A 15,724-nucleotide genomic window follows, 5' to 3' on the forward strand; every position below is an offset into this window, starting at 1 on the left:
TGGTTACTCGAGGCCTAGATGGATGTATGCTTCATTGGGTTAAAAACTGGCGGGGTGGCCAGGTCCAAAGAGTCATGGTAAGTGGAGCTAAATGCAGTTGGAGGCTGGTCACTACTGGTGTCCCCCCGGGCCCAGTACTGGGGCCAGTTCTCTTCAATATCTTCAACAATGATCTGGACGAGGGGATTGAGTGCACCCTCAGTAAGTTTGCAGATGACACCAAATTCAGAGCGAGTGTTGATCTGCTTGAGGGTAGGAGGGCTCGGCAGAGGGATCTGTATAGGCTGGACCCATGGGCTGAGTCTTGCACTTGGGGCACAACAGCCCCATCCATGCTGGGGGAAGAGTGGCTGGTCAGCTGTCCGGCAGAAAGGGCCCTAGGGATATTGGTGGATAGTCGGCTGAATATGAGCCAGCAGTTTGCTCAGGTAGCCAAGAAGGCCAAGAGCATCCTGGCTTGTACCAGGAATACTGTGGTCAGCAGGACTAGGGAAGTGATTGTCCCTTTGTTCTTGGCCGTGGTGAGGCCACACCTCAAGTACTGCTTTTAGCTCTCAGGCCCCCAGCACAAGAAGGACATGGATCTATTAGAATAAGTCCAGAGGAGGGCCATGAGGATGATCAAAGGGCTGGAGCATCTCTCCTATGTAGACAGGCTGAGGGAGTTGGTGTTGTTCGGCCTGGAGAAGAGAAGGCTCTGTGGAGACCTTACAGTGGCCTTCCAGTACCTAAAGGGGACTACAGGAAAGCTGGGAAGGGACTCTTCATCAATTAGTGTAGCGATAGGGCTACGCGTAATGGTTTTAAACTGAAAGAGGGTAGATTTAGATTAGATATTAGAAAGAATAGGTTGGAATTATATGATCTTTAAGGTCTTTTCCTACCCAGACCATTCAGTGATTCTGTAAATATGAAACACAGCACCATAGCAGCTATTAGGAAGAAAAATTATCGCAGCCAAAACTAGGACAATATCCCCCGCTTATTCCATACATTCTACGTCATGCTCAGGTCTGACACTTTCCAATTAATCACTACCACCTTTTCTGTCTTTTGAGACACATAAAGAATGTCATGTCCTTAGTCTATTGGTGTCTATAATAATAATAATAATAATAATAATAATAATCATAATAATTCCTTTTGTGTCCTATGAAACAGCCTTTATCTCAACCCATGAACTTTTACTTTTTTTTTCTCCCAGTTCTCTCCTCCATCCCATTGGATGAATAGCTTAGGCATCTGAGCAAGAGAGCTTGAAAATCTGGGGGATTTCACAGAAGAACTGGTCCACAGCATTACCTTGTCAGAGGGGCAGTGAAAATATGTTGGCAGTGTGCAGGACAGCATTGAGAAAGCCACTGCCCCAGGCAGCTGCTGCCATCTTCACAGAATCACACAGAGAATCACAGAATGTTAGGGATTGGAAGGGACCTTGAAAGATCATCTACTCCAATCCCCCTGATGGAGCAGGAACGCCTAGATCAGGTCACACAGGCATGTGCCCAGGTGGGTTTTGAATGTCTCCAGAGGAGGAGGCTCCACAACCCCCCTGGGCAGCCAGTTCCAGTGCTCTGTCACCCTCACTGTAAAAAAGTTTCATCTCATATTTAAGTGGAACCTCCTATCTTCTAGCTTGCACCCACTGTCACTTCTATCATTAGATGTCACTGAGAACAGCCCCTGGTTCTGTCCTCCTGACACTCACCCTTTACATATTTATAAACATTAATAAAGTCACCCCTCAGTCTTCTCTTCTCCAGGCTAAAGAGACCCAGCTCTCTGAGCCTTTCCTCATAAGGGAGATGCTCCACTCCCTTAATCATCCTTCTGGCTCTGCGCTGGACTCTCTCAAGCAGTTCCCTGTCCTTGAACTGAGGGGCCCCGAACTGGACACAATATTCCAGATGCGGTCTCACCAGGGCAGAGTAGAGGGGGAGGAGAATCTCTCTCGACCTACTAACCACAGCTGTTCTGATACACCCCAGGAGGCCATTGGCCTTCTTGGCCACAAGGGCACAGTGTTAGCTCATGGTCATCCTGCTGTCCACCAGGACCCCCAGGTCCCTTTACCCTTCGCTGCTCTCCAGCAGGGCAGTCCCCAGCTTCCACTGGTGTCTGGAGTTGTTCTTGCCCAGATGCAGGACTCTACACTTGCCCTCATTACATTTCATTAAATTTCTCCCCACCCAACTCTTCAGCCTGTCTAGGTCTCACTGGATGGCAGCACAGCCCTGTGGCATGTCAGTCGCTCCTCCCAGTTTAGTGTCATCAGCAAACTTGCTGACAGTGCGCTCCATTTCCTCATCCAAGTTGTTGATGAATATATTGAATAGTACTGGTTACAGTACCAACCTTGAAGGACTCCAGTAGATACAGGCCTCCAACTAGACTCCATCCCATTAACCACAACCATCTGGCTTCTTCCCTTCAGCCAGTTCACAGTCCACCTCACCATCTGATCGTCCGGACCACACTTTCTCAGTTTAGCTGCGAGGATGCTGTGGGAGACGGTGTCAAAGGCTTTACTGAATCAAGATAAACCACGTCCACTGCTTTACCATCATCTGTCCACCCAGTCATATCCTCATAAAAGGCTATCAGGCTGGTCAAGCGTGACTTCCCCTTGGTGAAGCCATGTTAACTGCCTGTTGACAGCTGTTCGTTTGAGGAGGGGGAGTGAAAAAGCAGTGTGGCAGAGTTCAGCTGTGCATCAATGTGAAACTACCAAACTGTTCAGCTCTGTTATTGGCACCAGCTACGAAAGGAGAGGAAAACTTTCTGTCAGTATATTGGGGAGATTCTGTTTTATTACAGAAAAGCAAAGAGAGAGGCAGTGCTGACATATAGGTAGACAAAAAAACAAAACAAAACAAACAAACAAACAAACAAACAGACAAAAAAAACCACATAGAGCAGTTTCATAACTGAATGGACACTGTATAAATCAAAACCATTTTTCTAGGAAACTAATGAACAGAAGTGACAATGAAGATAAAAGTAACAATAATGATAATGAAACAAGTATCCAGGAAATCACTTTTGGAGAAAGAGGAGAAATTTATCAATATTCAGAAACATCCATGAAGCTACTTTTCTAACAGCATCTCTGAGCTCCTTGTTTCTTATGCTGTAGATGAGGGGGTTCACTACTGGAGGCACCACCGAGTACAGAACTGCCACCACCAGATCCAGGGATGGGGAAGAGACGGAGGGGGTCTTCAGGTAGCCAAATATGACAGTGCTGAGAAACAGGGAGACCACAAACAGGTGAGGGAGGCATGTGGAGAAGATTTTGTGCCGGCCCTGCTCCGAGGGCATCCTCAGCACTGCCATGAAGATCTGCACATAGGACAGCACGATGAAAACAAAACAGCCAAACCCCAAAAAAGCACTGAACATAAGAAATCCAACTTCCCTGAGGTAGGAGTCTGTGCAGGAGAGCTTGAGGATCTGGGGAACTTCACAGAAGAACTGGTCCACAGAATTGCCTTGGCAGAGGGGCAGGGAAAATGTATTGGCCGTGTGCAGCAGGGCATGGAGAAAAGTACTGCCCCAGGCAGCTGCTGCCATCTGGGCACAAGCTCTGCTGCCCAGGAGGCTCCCGTAGTGCAGGGGCTTGCAGATGGCAACATAGCGGTCGTAGGCCATGATGGTGAGAAGAGAATACTCTGCTGAAAACAAGAAGACAGTCAGAAAGACCTGTGCAACACATCCTGCATAGGAAATGGCCCTGGTGTCCCAGAGGGAATTGGCCATGGCTTTGGGGAGAGTGGTGGAGATGCAGCCCAGGTCGAGGAGGGCGAGGTTGAGGAGGAAGAAGTACATGGGGGTGTGGAGGCGATGGTCGCAGGCTACGGCGGTGAGGATGAGGCCGTTGCCCAGGAGGGCAGCCAGGTAGATGGCCAGGAAGAGCCCAAAGTGCAGGAGCTGCAGCTCCCGCGTGTCTGCGAATGGCAGGAGGAGGAACTCGGTGATGGAGCTGCTGTTGGACATCTAATCTTCCTGGACAAAGGGAACTACACAAGGAAGAAAAGATGGTGATAAACTAGGAGAGACAACTCTGAGGAAAACCTACCCCAGTTCTCATCGAAGCCCCCCTACAGTTACTTTCCCCTTTCTGAGACCTTGCTTGAGATCTGGTTGGTGATGGCTTGAGGGTGCCCCTGGGAGCAGCGGTCTGTGCTGTGGGCACTGGAGGAATCAGACTTGCCCTACAGCTCTAGGTAAATAAGAACAGGTTGTTTTCTCTGCTTTAATCTCTCTCTGATCTATGTAGCATTACAACTGTCAATACTCTTGACTGCAGAAAAGCGTTTGTGGTTTAGTTTCTTCCAGCTGCCTATGTCACACTCAGAAGCATTTTATATGAGGGAAGAAAACCCTGGCATTTGTAAGGTATTCCAGGGGAGATCTTGTGAGTCCCAGGAGGCAAAGGAACTGTCCTTACTACAGTAAGGACAGCCAGTCTTTCCGTTTGTCCTGGTCCCAGCCAGAGCCCTCAAGGGCTTGGTCTAGTTGCCCACAAGGAGCTGCCCAATTACTGTGGCCTCAGGAACTCACTGGACAGAGACTCAGCTGCTGTTGGATATTTGATCCTCCTGCGAACGGAGATCTGCTGCCTCTGAATAGGGAGGCCTGTCCAAGGAGGAAAGAGTTAAAATGCTATGGTAGACCTCTGTAAGGAAAACCTACCCCATTTCTTGTGGTAACCTGAAAAAAATTGCCTCTTCACTTTCGGGAAGACTGGTCCTCTGTTAGATCTCAAATTGGTGCTTCAGGACTCAAGGCACTCTGCAGGAGACGGTCCTGCCCTAGAGCAGTATACAGATGGAACACAGGGTGCTCTCAGATGAACTGTGCTTGGCAAAACTAGGAGTTTGTCACCTAAAACTAGCAGTTTGTCATTCTCAAAATTCACCCAACTGCAGAGCAAGGATTTCTGCATAACGTTCTGCTCTGTTTCTTTATACTTGTCCCCCCACACCTGAGAAGTGTATATAAGGCATATATCCTTGGCACTTGTACTGCCCACCAAGGGAAATCTTGGGGATCCTGCAAGGCAAAGGGACTGTCCGTCAGGGCAGAGTGAGGACAGCAGTTGTTTCCATCCATCCTGGTCCCAGCTGCCCTGTGCAGGAACCTCTGGAGGATGGTCACACTCAGGTGTTCCCCTGAAAAGAACCTGGATGCTGCTGAGAGCAGAGGAATCCAGGTTCAAAGGACAGATCTCCAAACCCCTCACCCATCTCATCGTACCTGAGGAGGATCTCAGCCCCCTGCTTTTCACCATGGACACAGAGGGATCATAGCAGCTGCCCACATACAGCCATCCAGCAGCATTTCTACGGCCTTAGGACTGACATGTCTTCTCCATGGGGCTGCTAGACGTGGAGCAGCTCCCTCTCACTCCCTGCCCATGGCTCTGCTGCCTGCAGCTGACCCTGCCTGCAGCTGGGTCTCTGTCCCCACGCCTCCTGCCTGCAGGCCACAGCCCCCATCCCACCCGCTGGGTGCTCAGCTCTGCCCTGCAGACACCTCCTGGCAGCAGGGCTCTGCCCAGGGGCAGCTCGCTGGGGGCATGTCCTAGAGACCAGGTCACACAGACCCTGCTGACACTGCATGTGTGGTGGTGGAGCTTTCTAGGGGATGAGGGGAAGGAAAGGGACTTGCTGGGGTCCTTGTAAATCTCCTTGTGATGGTTTAGCAGCCTCAGCCTCTTCTTGGAAATAAAAGCACCTATTTCTATCCCCACTGAGACAAAAGGAGAAAACTGAAAGCAGAGACTCAGAAATACCAAAACAGGATTAGGTAAACCCTTCCTTGTCTCTGCTTTTGCAAAGTCCCCTTGGATACATCCTTGTGGTGCTGTGGAGCTCTGAGCAGGCTGCAGCCTCCTGCCGGCAGCAGGACCCTGCCCTGCCGGGGGGGCTCCTTCCACCCGCAGCTTCTCCTCGCAGCGCCCTGGGCAGCTCCCCGGGCAGGCTGAGTGCTGAGCCTGGCAGGCGGCAGAGGCCCTGGGCACACAGCCCCTGGGGCACAGCAGGGACCCTGCTCTGCACCACAGCCCTGGGCACCCCTGCCTGCACCCGCGGCTTCTCCTTCCTCCAGGAGCTGCGGCTGCATTGCCCTCCAGCCAGAGACTTACCGGGGTCAGGGCTGGCAAGTATTCTCCCCCAGCGAGCTCTGTGCATCCTGCCACTTCTGCCTGCCTTTACCCACTCTGTCTCTGCAGGCAGTGCCCCCAGCCCTGCTGCGCTGGGCAGAGGAGCTGCTCCTGGGCAGAGCTGGCTCTCTGCAGCGCTGCCCGCTTGCCAGGAGCTCCCCTTGGGCCCAGGAGCCCGGCCCAGCTCAGCAGCACAGGCCCAGCCCAAGGCCTCCCTTGCTCTGCCCCCCACCAGGCTCCCTGCCCATGGCCCTGGGGCTGCAGTGGAACCTGCTGGGAAACAGCCCGAAGGGATCCCTGGGCTTCCCTCCCTCCCCTGGGCACACACACTTCTTGACAGCAGACTCATTTCTCCTTGCAGAGAGCCAAGTAAGTGTAACAATCACATCTTCTTGTCCCACTATCAGTTTGGGCATCCAGACAAAGTCAGGGAATCACCTTCTTTATCCCCTGTTCAGGGAAGGGATTCAGCAGAGTCAGTTGAGACAGCTCATGATGGATTTCAGAACTGGGACCAAAAGGGAGATCAGCTCACACCCATGCCTGCCCCAGACCCACAGGACCTGGGATTCCTCTGCCCTCCCTTTAATGTACACCACATGGGCACCTGAAGGTGAGCTCCTTGATAACAATCACATCTTCTTTTCCCAGTATCAGTTTGGACATGAAGTCATGGTCAGGGACCAATCTCCTTCATCCCCACTTGAGGAAGGAATTCAGCAGAGTCAGTCGAGGCATCTCATGCTGCTTGTTATTCCTGGGGTTGGAAGGGGTCTCAGCTCCCTCCCATGCCTGCCACAGACCCGCAGGACCTGGGATTCCTCTGGCCTCAGTTCAGGTGTCCACAGCATAGGCACCTTAACGTGAATTACTGAGCCACAATAGCTCCTTAGTGGAGATGGAGGACAGGCAGGAGCTGTTCAGATGCAAACATCTGGTGAAATTTGTGGTTGATCCTCTGAGAGTCAGCTGGAGGCATATGTCCTTTGGGTAACTGAAATGGCAGCAGATGCCACATGTAGGACAACTGAAGTGTCCCTACTCCTTTTGTGCAGGGCAGCCTGCAGAGGCTGTCAGCAGAGCAAAAGGAGTCATGTGTCACAGGGAGAGCTAAACCTATTCTGTTCTCTTCTACATGACCCTTGGCTGTAATGGCTGTTGTGTCTCAGACATCTCCACAGGGCCTCAGCTCTCACCAGCAAGGTCTCCCTGCCCTTTGTGCCTTGAGGCAGGACTCTGCAGGGGTACAACAGGTGGTGGGTGGGGACAAAATCAGTGGTTACTTTGCAAACTACACCCTTAACAGTTCATGGGACCTTAGGGCGTGCATCCACGGGTACAGGGAGAGTGTTCTGGCCAGGAGGTACTGGTTCCTTATGATCCCAGGAAGGGATTGGACAGCAGCATTCAGATACTGTAAGGGATCATTTAACTGCTCTTAGAGGTAAGACTATAAGGAGAGAAGACTATAGATGACCTACTGAATTTGGTGTGACTTCATTCTAGACACAGTACTCCACTGTTAGTTGCAGCTCTCCATTAGACATTTGCACTGACCCTATGGGATTATTAAAGGGTGAACAAATTTTGCTGATCAGTCCTTGGCTCTCCAGTAATGAAGCAGCATATATGTGGTAATCAGGGAGTCTCGGATAGTGCCATATTGCCACTGGTGCACCATTTGGGTAGCTACTGGCACTTCGACCCTGAGCAACCCCGCAACAGAAGGTTACCATGAGAGACCAGGCAAGGTAGAAAACTGTTTAATGTGCATAAATCACCATAAATCACCTCCAGCATGGCCAATTCCATCAGATACAGGCTGCCTCTCTCCCTGGTGGTCCATTTGCCTGGGTGACATGCAACATCTTCCTTGAAGAGATACCTTTCCTTTAGGCCTGACAGGAGTTGCCTCAAGAGAGTGAGGATTTGTGCCCCCTTTCCAATGCCCTCTTCCCTGGGGAGGGATCCCAGCTGCTTGGCTTCCCTGCCCTCTAATTCCAGGCTACTGGCCCTGTTATCCCAGTATCAGAGCAACCAAGTGACAATGTGCTGGCCTAGATGATGGCTGAAATCTTTTTGCCTATCTCGCAGCTCCCCAAGGAATAATGATCTGGTGCTTATCGCTGCTTTTATGATATCATTATTCATCCACCTTTTCCTATGATGGCCCTACTTCAGGGTAACCTGCCTCATCTTCTTCTTCTTCCCTCCCTGTATGAGCAGGAGCTTTTTTCCTTGCTAAACAAGATGATTTTATCTCTCTTGCTTCTTCTCCTGTGTATGTATGACTGATACAGGCACAGGTTGGTTCTGTGGCCCAGTCACAGGGATTGGAGTTGTGTAGATTGCAACTCAGTAAGCATAGGCCAAGCCCCAGCACATTGCAGTGAATTCTGTCTCTTTGGAATTGCCAGGGTGATGACACTCCTTTTTCAAGCATTCTGCCAATTTTTTAAGATTCTGCACTTGTTCAGGGGTGAAGTTCCAAGGCACTGCAGGTGCTCACTGTTGTAGGTGCCTGCCCATATCCTCCCACACTCCCTGCCACTCATAGCTATCCTGCCTCAGGGCAGATCTTTGAGTGGCATTCTGAAATAGTTCACCCTAATCATAAACAAAAAATGAAACACATTCATGAGATAGAACAATAGGTACAGGCTGGTTTGAACATCCCAAGGATATTTGAAGTTTTGAAGAGGTATTGTAACTAGCCTGGAGGAGAAAGGGGGAGGTGAAGGAGAAAGGGAGGGGGAAGAAGTGAGGAGAAGAAGTGTCCCCCCTCATCCCTCCCACAGATTGGCTCCCCGAGGAGAAAAGGTAAAGACTGTTAATTATGAATAGTTTCCGAGAGAAGGTTCCTCAAGTATGGAGGTGACAGCAATGCTGAGTACAACTACCAGATTAGTCTCATGACCAGCAATTTTATCATAACATAAGGCAGTGTTAGGCAGTAGAGTAAACTAATAACCATAAACCAGCCCCCAGAAAGGATAAACAGCACAACAGGGAACACACACAGTATGTAATGTGCTATCCAACACAATTCTGAGGCCAAACAGAGCTACTACGTCGAGATAAAAACAAAATAAACATTGTGGTCAGCAACTATGAAGGTGATATAATGCTTATAACAGATTTATTTTAACATAATCCAGTCATAGCTGTCATTATCTCAACCCTTTGGGCCCCGCACAGGATCCATTTGGGAAGGACGGCATCCCATGGGAGGGACGCAGGGGCAGAGATTGACTGTCAAGGAGCGGTGGAGACAAGTGTCATGGACTGACTACAATCCCCATTCCCCTGTTCCACTCAGGGGAAGGAGATAGAAGAGTGTGGTTGGGGGGAATGGTGTTTTTAGTTTGCTTGTGGTTCCTCACAGTTGTAGTCCACCGGTGATAGGCAATAAATTATATTAGTCTGCCTATGCTAAATCTGTCTTGCCCCGATGATAACTGGTGCCCATGAGGATATTCGGTGGGTGACCTCCTATTCTACCTGAACCCTTGATCTCTTTTCATCATATTTCTCCCCCTTTTCCTTGTAGGTGTGGAAGTGAAAGAGCAGTTGCTGTGGAGTTCACCTGCATAGCCGGGTAAAACCACCATAGCAGAGATATAGGAAGGGTTCAGCACCAGGATTGTGGCCATCCAGGGATGGCATCTCAGCATCCAGGACATGCTCTGCCAGCCTGGTGGAACAGGAGGGAAGGAACAGAGGTTCCCCTGAAGGAGAGCAGTACAAGGGGAAGGCTTGATTTCCAACTCAGGCATGGCTGGAACATTCCTGAGAGGCCTGTGGGAGCTGCAGGCCACACCAGTCTCTGGGACACCAGAGGTCTTTCCTCCCAGAGACAGATCTCAAAGAGGCACGAGCTCCCAGGGAAACCTAGCCCTGCATTGTCCCCCATCACGACGAGGCTGAGCCATGCCTAGTGGATCCCTGGGGCTCAGGGCAGCCCTAGCATCAGGACCAAGGAGTCGTGGTTGCTGCAACATCCCCTGAGCCCATCGGAATCCTCAGGCAGGGCTCTTGCAGCAGCCACCTGTCCTGTCCAGCCCCCCAAAACAGCCCAGGGCTTGCAGCTTGGGACAGCTGACAGCCCCTGGGCCACCCCTTCGGAAGGGGCTCCTGACACCCTCACCTTTAGGGGAGAGCTGCAGGAGCACTGGAAACATGGAAGTCAGGTTGGAGGTGATGGTCGCACTCCAGCAGCCCTCCATCTCGCTTGCTGCTGGCCCTCAGCTCACGACAAGGGATGCCCGCCCTGGCTCCTCAACCACAGCTCCTCTGCAAGGTGCCCCTGCTCCTCCGCCCGTCAGCGAGGGTCGCCCAGTGCAACCTTGCTGCCTGCTGCCCCCACTCCTGGCCACAGAAGGACAGCGGTGGGGAGCACCCAAGCAGTGCCCAGCAGGGACCAGGCCTTGCAGGGAAGTGCCGGCACTGCTGCTGCTCCAGTGACGATATCCTGGTGATGCAGTGCATCCATCCCCCTGTGACATCAGCACATTTCATTTGAAGGTCTATGAGGTCAGCAGCATGGAGATGGCACAGCTTGGGAGAGAGACGAGAGATTTCCCTTCTTGTCCTGAGAAACTGTCACCTCCCTTCTGCCCTGTTCTTTTCAGGATCAGGAACAGATGAGGGAAATCTCCAAATGGTGCCAAAGGCCATGGAATATAGGAAGTGGAGTGCTGGAGGAGTCGCCACTGTGTTCCTGCACCAATATGCCTCTTGTTTGGAGCCCTTCCAGGAAGGTGGGGTTTTCAGCTTCTCCTTGGCCTGGGCTTTTTTCAAAAGATGGGAGCGAAGGCACCTGGGATGCAGCAGCCCCTCACTGTGCCTGAACTCCTCTTCTGCATGAATCTGGGCTCTCTCTTACAACCTGACCAAGTCTCTCATTTCAGGAGACCTGTGGCATGCTGAAGGCAGGACTACCGTCCCTGACTGTACTGCACAGAGATCCACGTGGTCCTGTGTCAGCTGGACTATGCTGCAAGCGAACCCTGCTGGATCATGTGGAGCTGATCATGGTGTCCCGGCCATTAGCTGCCATGTCTGCAACCAGAGCCCCAGAAGAGGAGAGGCGCATCTCTGCGGACACGCTCCCCTTTCCTCTTGCATGACAGAGGGGATGCCAGTGACTGCCCAGCAGTGCCCATCCCTGGGGGCTGTGCACAGCTGGGTGAGGCTCTCGGGGGGGGTTTCTCTGGCTCTTTGTCTTCCACAGAGTGAGCACCGTGATATTTCCCCACATTTCTCCACCCATTCATGCTGCTCCTGCTATTGTGTTTAGGCTCTCTAGGGATGGGGGTTTCAGGTGCAGTTCCAAAAATGACCCTGAACATCCTGCCACAGATGTGTCAGCACAGCAATGAGGTGTTCCATCGCCCATCTGACTTGTGGGGCCACAGGCAATGCAGTGCAAGGGGGTGGGTAACATGCCAACTGTCCCTGCACAAGACCTAGAGTGCCTTTCTCCTGGGATCATAATGAACCAGCACCTCCTGGTCACAACCAAGAATTCTTCAGTGCAAACCCTACTGTCCCATAGACTATAAGGATGTAGTTTGCAAAGTACCAGTGATTTTATCCCCACCCAGCACCTCTTGCACCCAGGCAGAGTCCTGTGTCAGGGCATAAAAGGCAGGCAGACCTTGCTGGTGTTAGATGAGGCCATGTGGACATGTCCATGACATAACAAACTAATTCTCAGAGAAGATGTGATTGTTACACTTAGTTGGTTTTCTGCAAGGAGAAATGAGCCTGGTGTGAAGAAGTGTGTGTGCCCAGGTGAGGGAGGGAACCCCAGGGATTCCTTGAGGCTGCTTCCCAGCAGGTTCCCCTGCAGCCCCAGGGCCATGGGCAGGGAGCCTGGTGGGGGGCAGAGCAAGGGAGGCCTTGGGCTGGGCCTGTGCTGCTGAGTGAGTCCTGCTCTGGAGATGTGTCACTGGGAGCAAAGTGCCCAAGCTGTTCTAGTCAAAATGTCTCAGGGCACTGCAGTGCCTAGTGCCGGGAAATGAGCTGGCTCTGTTCGGGTCACTCTGGTTAAAGGTGATCCAGCAGTGTCCCTGGGGTTATCCTGCTGGAGGATGTTGAACCGCCTTTCTTTATTATAGATGCACTACATCTGAACAAAAGTATGTGTTTCAGAACGTTCCTTTCCCAGAACGTTCAGTTCCTTTCCCAGGAACACACTGCTGCACAGCAGGGCAGAGTCCTTGAGAGCTCATGGGCAGAGGCCGCTGCTCCAAACAGTGCTCAGCCAGCACAAACCAGAGCTCCAGCCAGAGAGGAGAATGAAGCTGCTGCTGAGAAAGCATGTGTTTGTGACTGATAGGAACAACATCGTCACTGTTCCAGCTGCATTAGGGATCATAATTCATATGCAGCTCAAACAGTGACAATGTTGTTCTTATCGCTCAGGTATGTGCATGAACAAAAAGCATCCATGTTCCCTCCTAACTTTTGGGCCTCTAAGGTGTGTTGGGCTAGGAAGGAACTCTCCCTTCAGGACACCACATCTAAGGATGTTTGACTCTTTACATGGGGCTTCTGCTGGGCTGCAGGCTGCCATGCTCAAGGGTACAGCTCTGCCCTAGCAGCTCTGTGTTATCTAGCAGCTCCATGGAGAAGACACATCAGTCCTAAGGCCATAGAAATGCTGCTGCATGGCTGTATGTGGGCAGCTGCTGTGATCCCTCTGTGTCTGTGGTGAAGAGCAGAGAGCTGAGATCTTCCTCAGGTATGATGAAATCAGTGAGGTGTTTGGAGATCTGCCCTTTGAACCTGGATTCCTCTGCTCTCAGCAGTATCCAGGTTATTTTCAGGGAAACAGCTGAATGTGACCATCCTCCGGAGGTGCCTGTACAGAGCAGCTGAGACCAAGACTGATGGATACACCAGCTGCCCCCACTCTGCCCTGAGGGACAGTCATGCTGAAAAATTCTTTGATAGCTCAACTGTATTCTATCTGAGGAAAGCCCATGTTGTCATCTACCTAACTCTGTAGGGCAGGACTCCCTCCTCCAGAGCACCTCTGATCCTGGTGGTACCGTCAGTCAGCACCAATCACAGCTCATGAAAGGGACCTGCAAAGGCCTTCCTGGAAGGGCAGAGGCAGTCAGGGAGGTTTCTACAAGAAATGGAGTAGGTTTCATCACAGACTTCTGTCCTAATGTTTTCCTGTTTTTTCCTCCTCAGACAGCTCTCCATACCCAGATTACTTCCCTCGCTCTGATCTAAAGGACAGAGTTGTTGCCTTGCAGGACCCACAAGATTTCACCTGGAGTGCAGCAGAAATGCAAAGGGTTTCCATAGTCACCTGCTCCCAGTAGCACTCTCTGGCACCACCAAGCAGGGCCCTAGAAAGGCACTTGCAGAGGTCTTCCTTAAAGGGAAACATCATTTCTGAGGTTTAAGAAGAAACGGAGTACATTTTGCTCACACAGTCTAGCCTGACATTTTGCTGCATTTTCTTTCTTAGACAGGTCTCCATGCCCAGAGGAATCAAATGTCCAACAGTAGCTCCATCACCGAGTTCCTCCTCCTGCCATTCGCAGACACGCGGGAGCTGCAGCTCCTGCACTTCGCGCTCTTCCTGGGCATCTACCTGGCTGCCCTCCTGGGCAACGGCCTCATCCTCACCGCCGTAGCCTGCGACCACCGCCTCCACACCCCCATGTACTTCTTCCTCCTCAACCTCGCCCTCCTCGACCTGGGCTGCATCTCCACCACTCTGCCCAAAGCCATGGCCAATTCCCTCTGGGACACCAGGGCCATTTCCTACTCAGGGTGTGCTGCACAGGTCTTTCTGTTCGTCTTCCTGTTTTCAGCAGAGTATTCTCTTCTCACCATCATGGCCTATGACCGCTACGTTGCCATCTGCAAGCCCCTGCACTACGGGACCCTCCTGGGCAGCAGAGCTTGTGCCCAGATGGCAGCAGCTGCCTGGGGCAGTGGGGTTCTCTATGCTCTGATGCACACTGCCAGTTCATTTTCACTGCCAGTCTGTGGAGGAAATATCCTGGACCAGTTCTTCTGTGAAATCCCCCAGATCCTCAAGCTCTCCTGCACAGACTCCTACCTGAAGGAAGTTTGGCTTCTACTGGCTGGTTTCTGTTTAGCATTTGTCTGTTTTGTTTTCATCATACTGTCCTATGTTCAGATCATCAGGGCCGTGCTGAGGATGCCGTCTGAGCAGGGACGGCACAAAGCCTTTTCCACGTGCCTCCCCCACCTCACTGTGGTCTCCCTCTTTCTCAGCACTGGCTTTTTTGCCTACCTGAAGCCCCCCTCCATCTCTTCTCCATCCCTGAACCTGGTGGTAGCAGTTCTGTACTCCGTGGTGCCTCCAACACTGAACCCCTTCATCTACAGCATAAAGAACCAGGAGCTCAAGGGTGACATTAGGAAAGTGATTTTATGGATATTTCTCAATAGTGAAAAATTTCCCTTCTTTTTCCAGAAATGACTTAACTTAGTATCTCCGTGCAGGCCTGGTCCTTCTTTCATATCATTATTGTAATTGTTAACTTTGGTATCATTTGCATTTTTTACACTCTTAGAAAACTATCCTACTTCTCCTGAGGAATTACATTACTCTGTTTACTCTTGAGGTTCGATAAACATATGTCTAACAATAGGTCAGAGCTCACTCTTACATAGCTTTTGAGAAAAGAAAAAAAAAAAAAAGAAAAGAAAAAAAAAAAAGCATCTCCAGAGTGCATTGCCTGAAGACTTGGCTCTTTTTTCAAAGCTGGTGCCAAGATCAGAGCTGTGCAGCTGCTCCCCAAAAGGCCTGTTGCTGCATGGATCTGGGAGAGGAAAAGCTCATTGCCGTACTGTGAGCTGTGAGAGATTGTGGGTGGGATTTAGGAGCACCCTGTTGGTGTCTGATGACAGCAGAAATGGTGAATGGTCACTGAGGTACATAGCCATGACTGTCCCTCATGGGGCTGGGCAGAGGACAGCTTCCAGGACATGAATGTGGAGCTGTGTGGAGAGCCCAGGTGTTCTCCGTGGGCAGCATGTTGTCAAGGTGGGCAAGGACTGGAGTCTTACAAAGAGAGAAAATGCACGAGAGCTTGTCACCAAAAGGGGTAGTGTGAAATTTAGATGTCCTCAGGCAAAGGAGAGCATCGCAGTTCCTGTGCAATTCAGTGAAGAACCAGCACGCACAGGGAAGGGAGGATGGAGAGGGATTCCTGTCACCCTCACAAAGTACCACCAGCTGGATTTAGAAAGACACCTGGAAACCCCCTAGGTCCTTGGCAATGTCCCTTGCTCTTTCTGAGCACCTGCCAGAACTACACACCATAAAAAGCAGGATTAGCAACAGTGATCCCAACCCATCTGGGTCTACTTCCCGCCGTGTGCAGCTCAGCCAGCGTGCGGTCACCTCTTGGGCACCACAGCCTGCTTGGTCTGCTCAGAGCACCACCAGCTCAGGGCCCTGTGGGGAGCATGGGGAGGTGGCCAGAGACATCTGGAGAGGTGAGAGGAGGGATGGGGAGAGATCAGATGGGAGCTGACCTTGGCTGGAAGTTGTCTCAA

General features: G+C 51.3%; 2 protein-coding genes across 2 annotated transcripts; one reads left to right on the plus strand and one right to left on the minus strand.

Moving 5' to 3' along the window:
- Positions 1-3,036: 3,036 nt before the first annotated feature.
- On the minus strand, positions 3,037-3,996 carry LOC136787290 (olfactory receptor 14C36-like). The gene has a single exon (XM_066984444.1). The coding sequence runs from the start codon at positions 3,994-3,996 to the stop codon at positions 3,037-3,039; it is 960 nt and encodes a 319-aa protein (XP_066840545.1).
- A 9,686-nt stretch (positions 3,997-13,682) lies between these two features.
- Positions 13,683-14,792, plus strand: LOC136787332 (olfactory receptor 14A16-like). The gene has a single exon (XM_066984492.1). The coding sequence runs from the start codon at positions 13,683-13,685 to the stop codon at positions 14,640-14,642; it is 960 nt and encodes a 319-aa protein (XP_066840593.1). The 3' UTR covers positions 14,643-14,792.
- Positions 14,793-15,724: the final 932 nt, after the last annotated feature.

This window comes from Anser cygnoides, chromosome 28 (genome assembly GCF_040182565.1).
Source record: "Anser cygnoides isolate HZ-2024a breed goose chromosome 28, Taihu_goose_T2T_genome, whole genome shotgun sequence".
Lineage (NCBI taxonomy): Eukaryota > Metazoa > Chordata > Aves > Anseriformes > Anatidae > Anser > Anser cygnoides.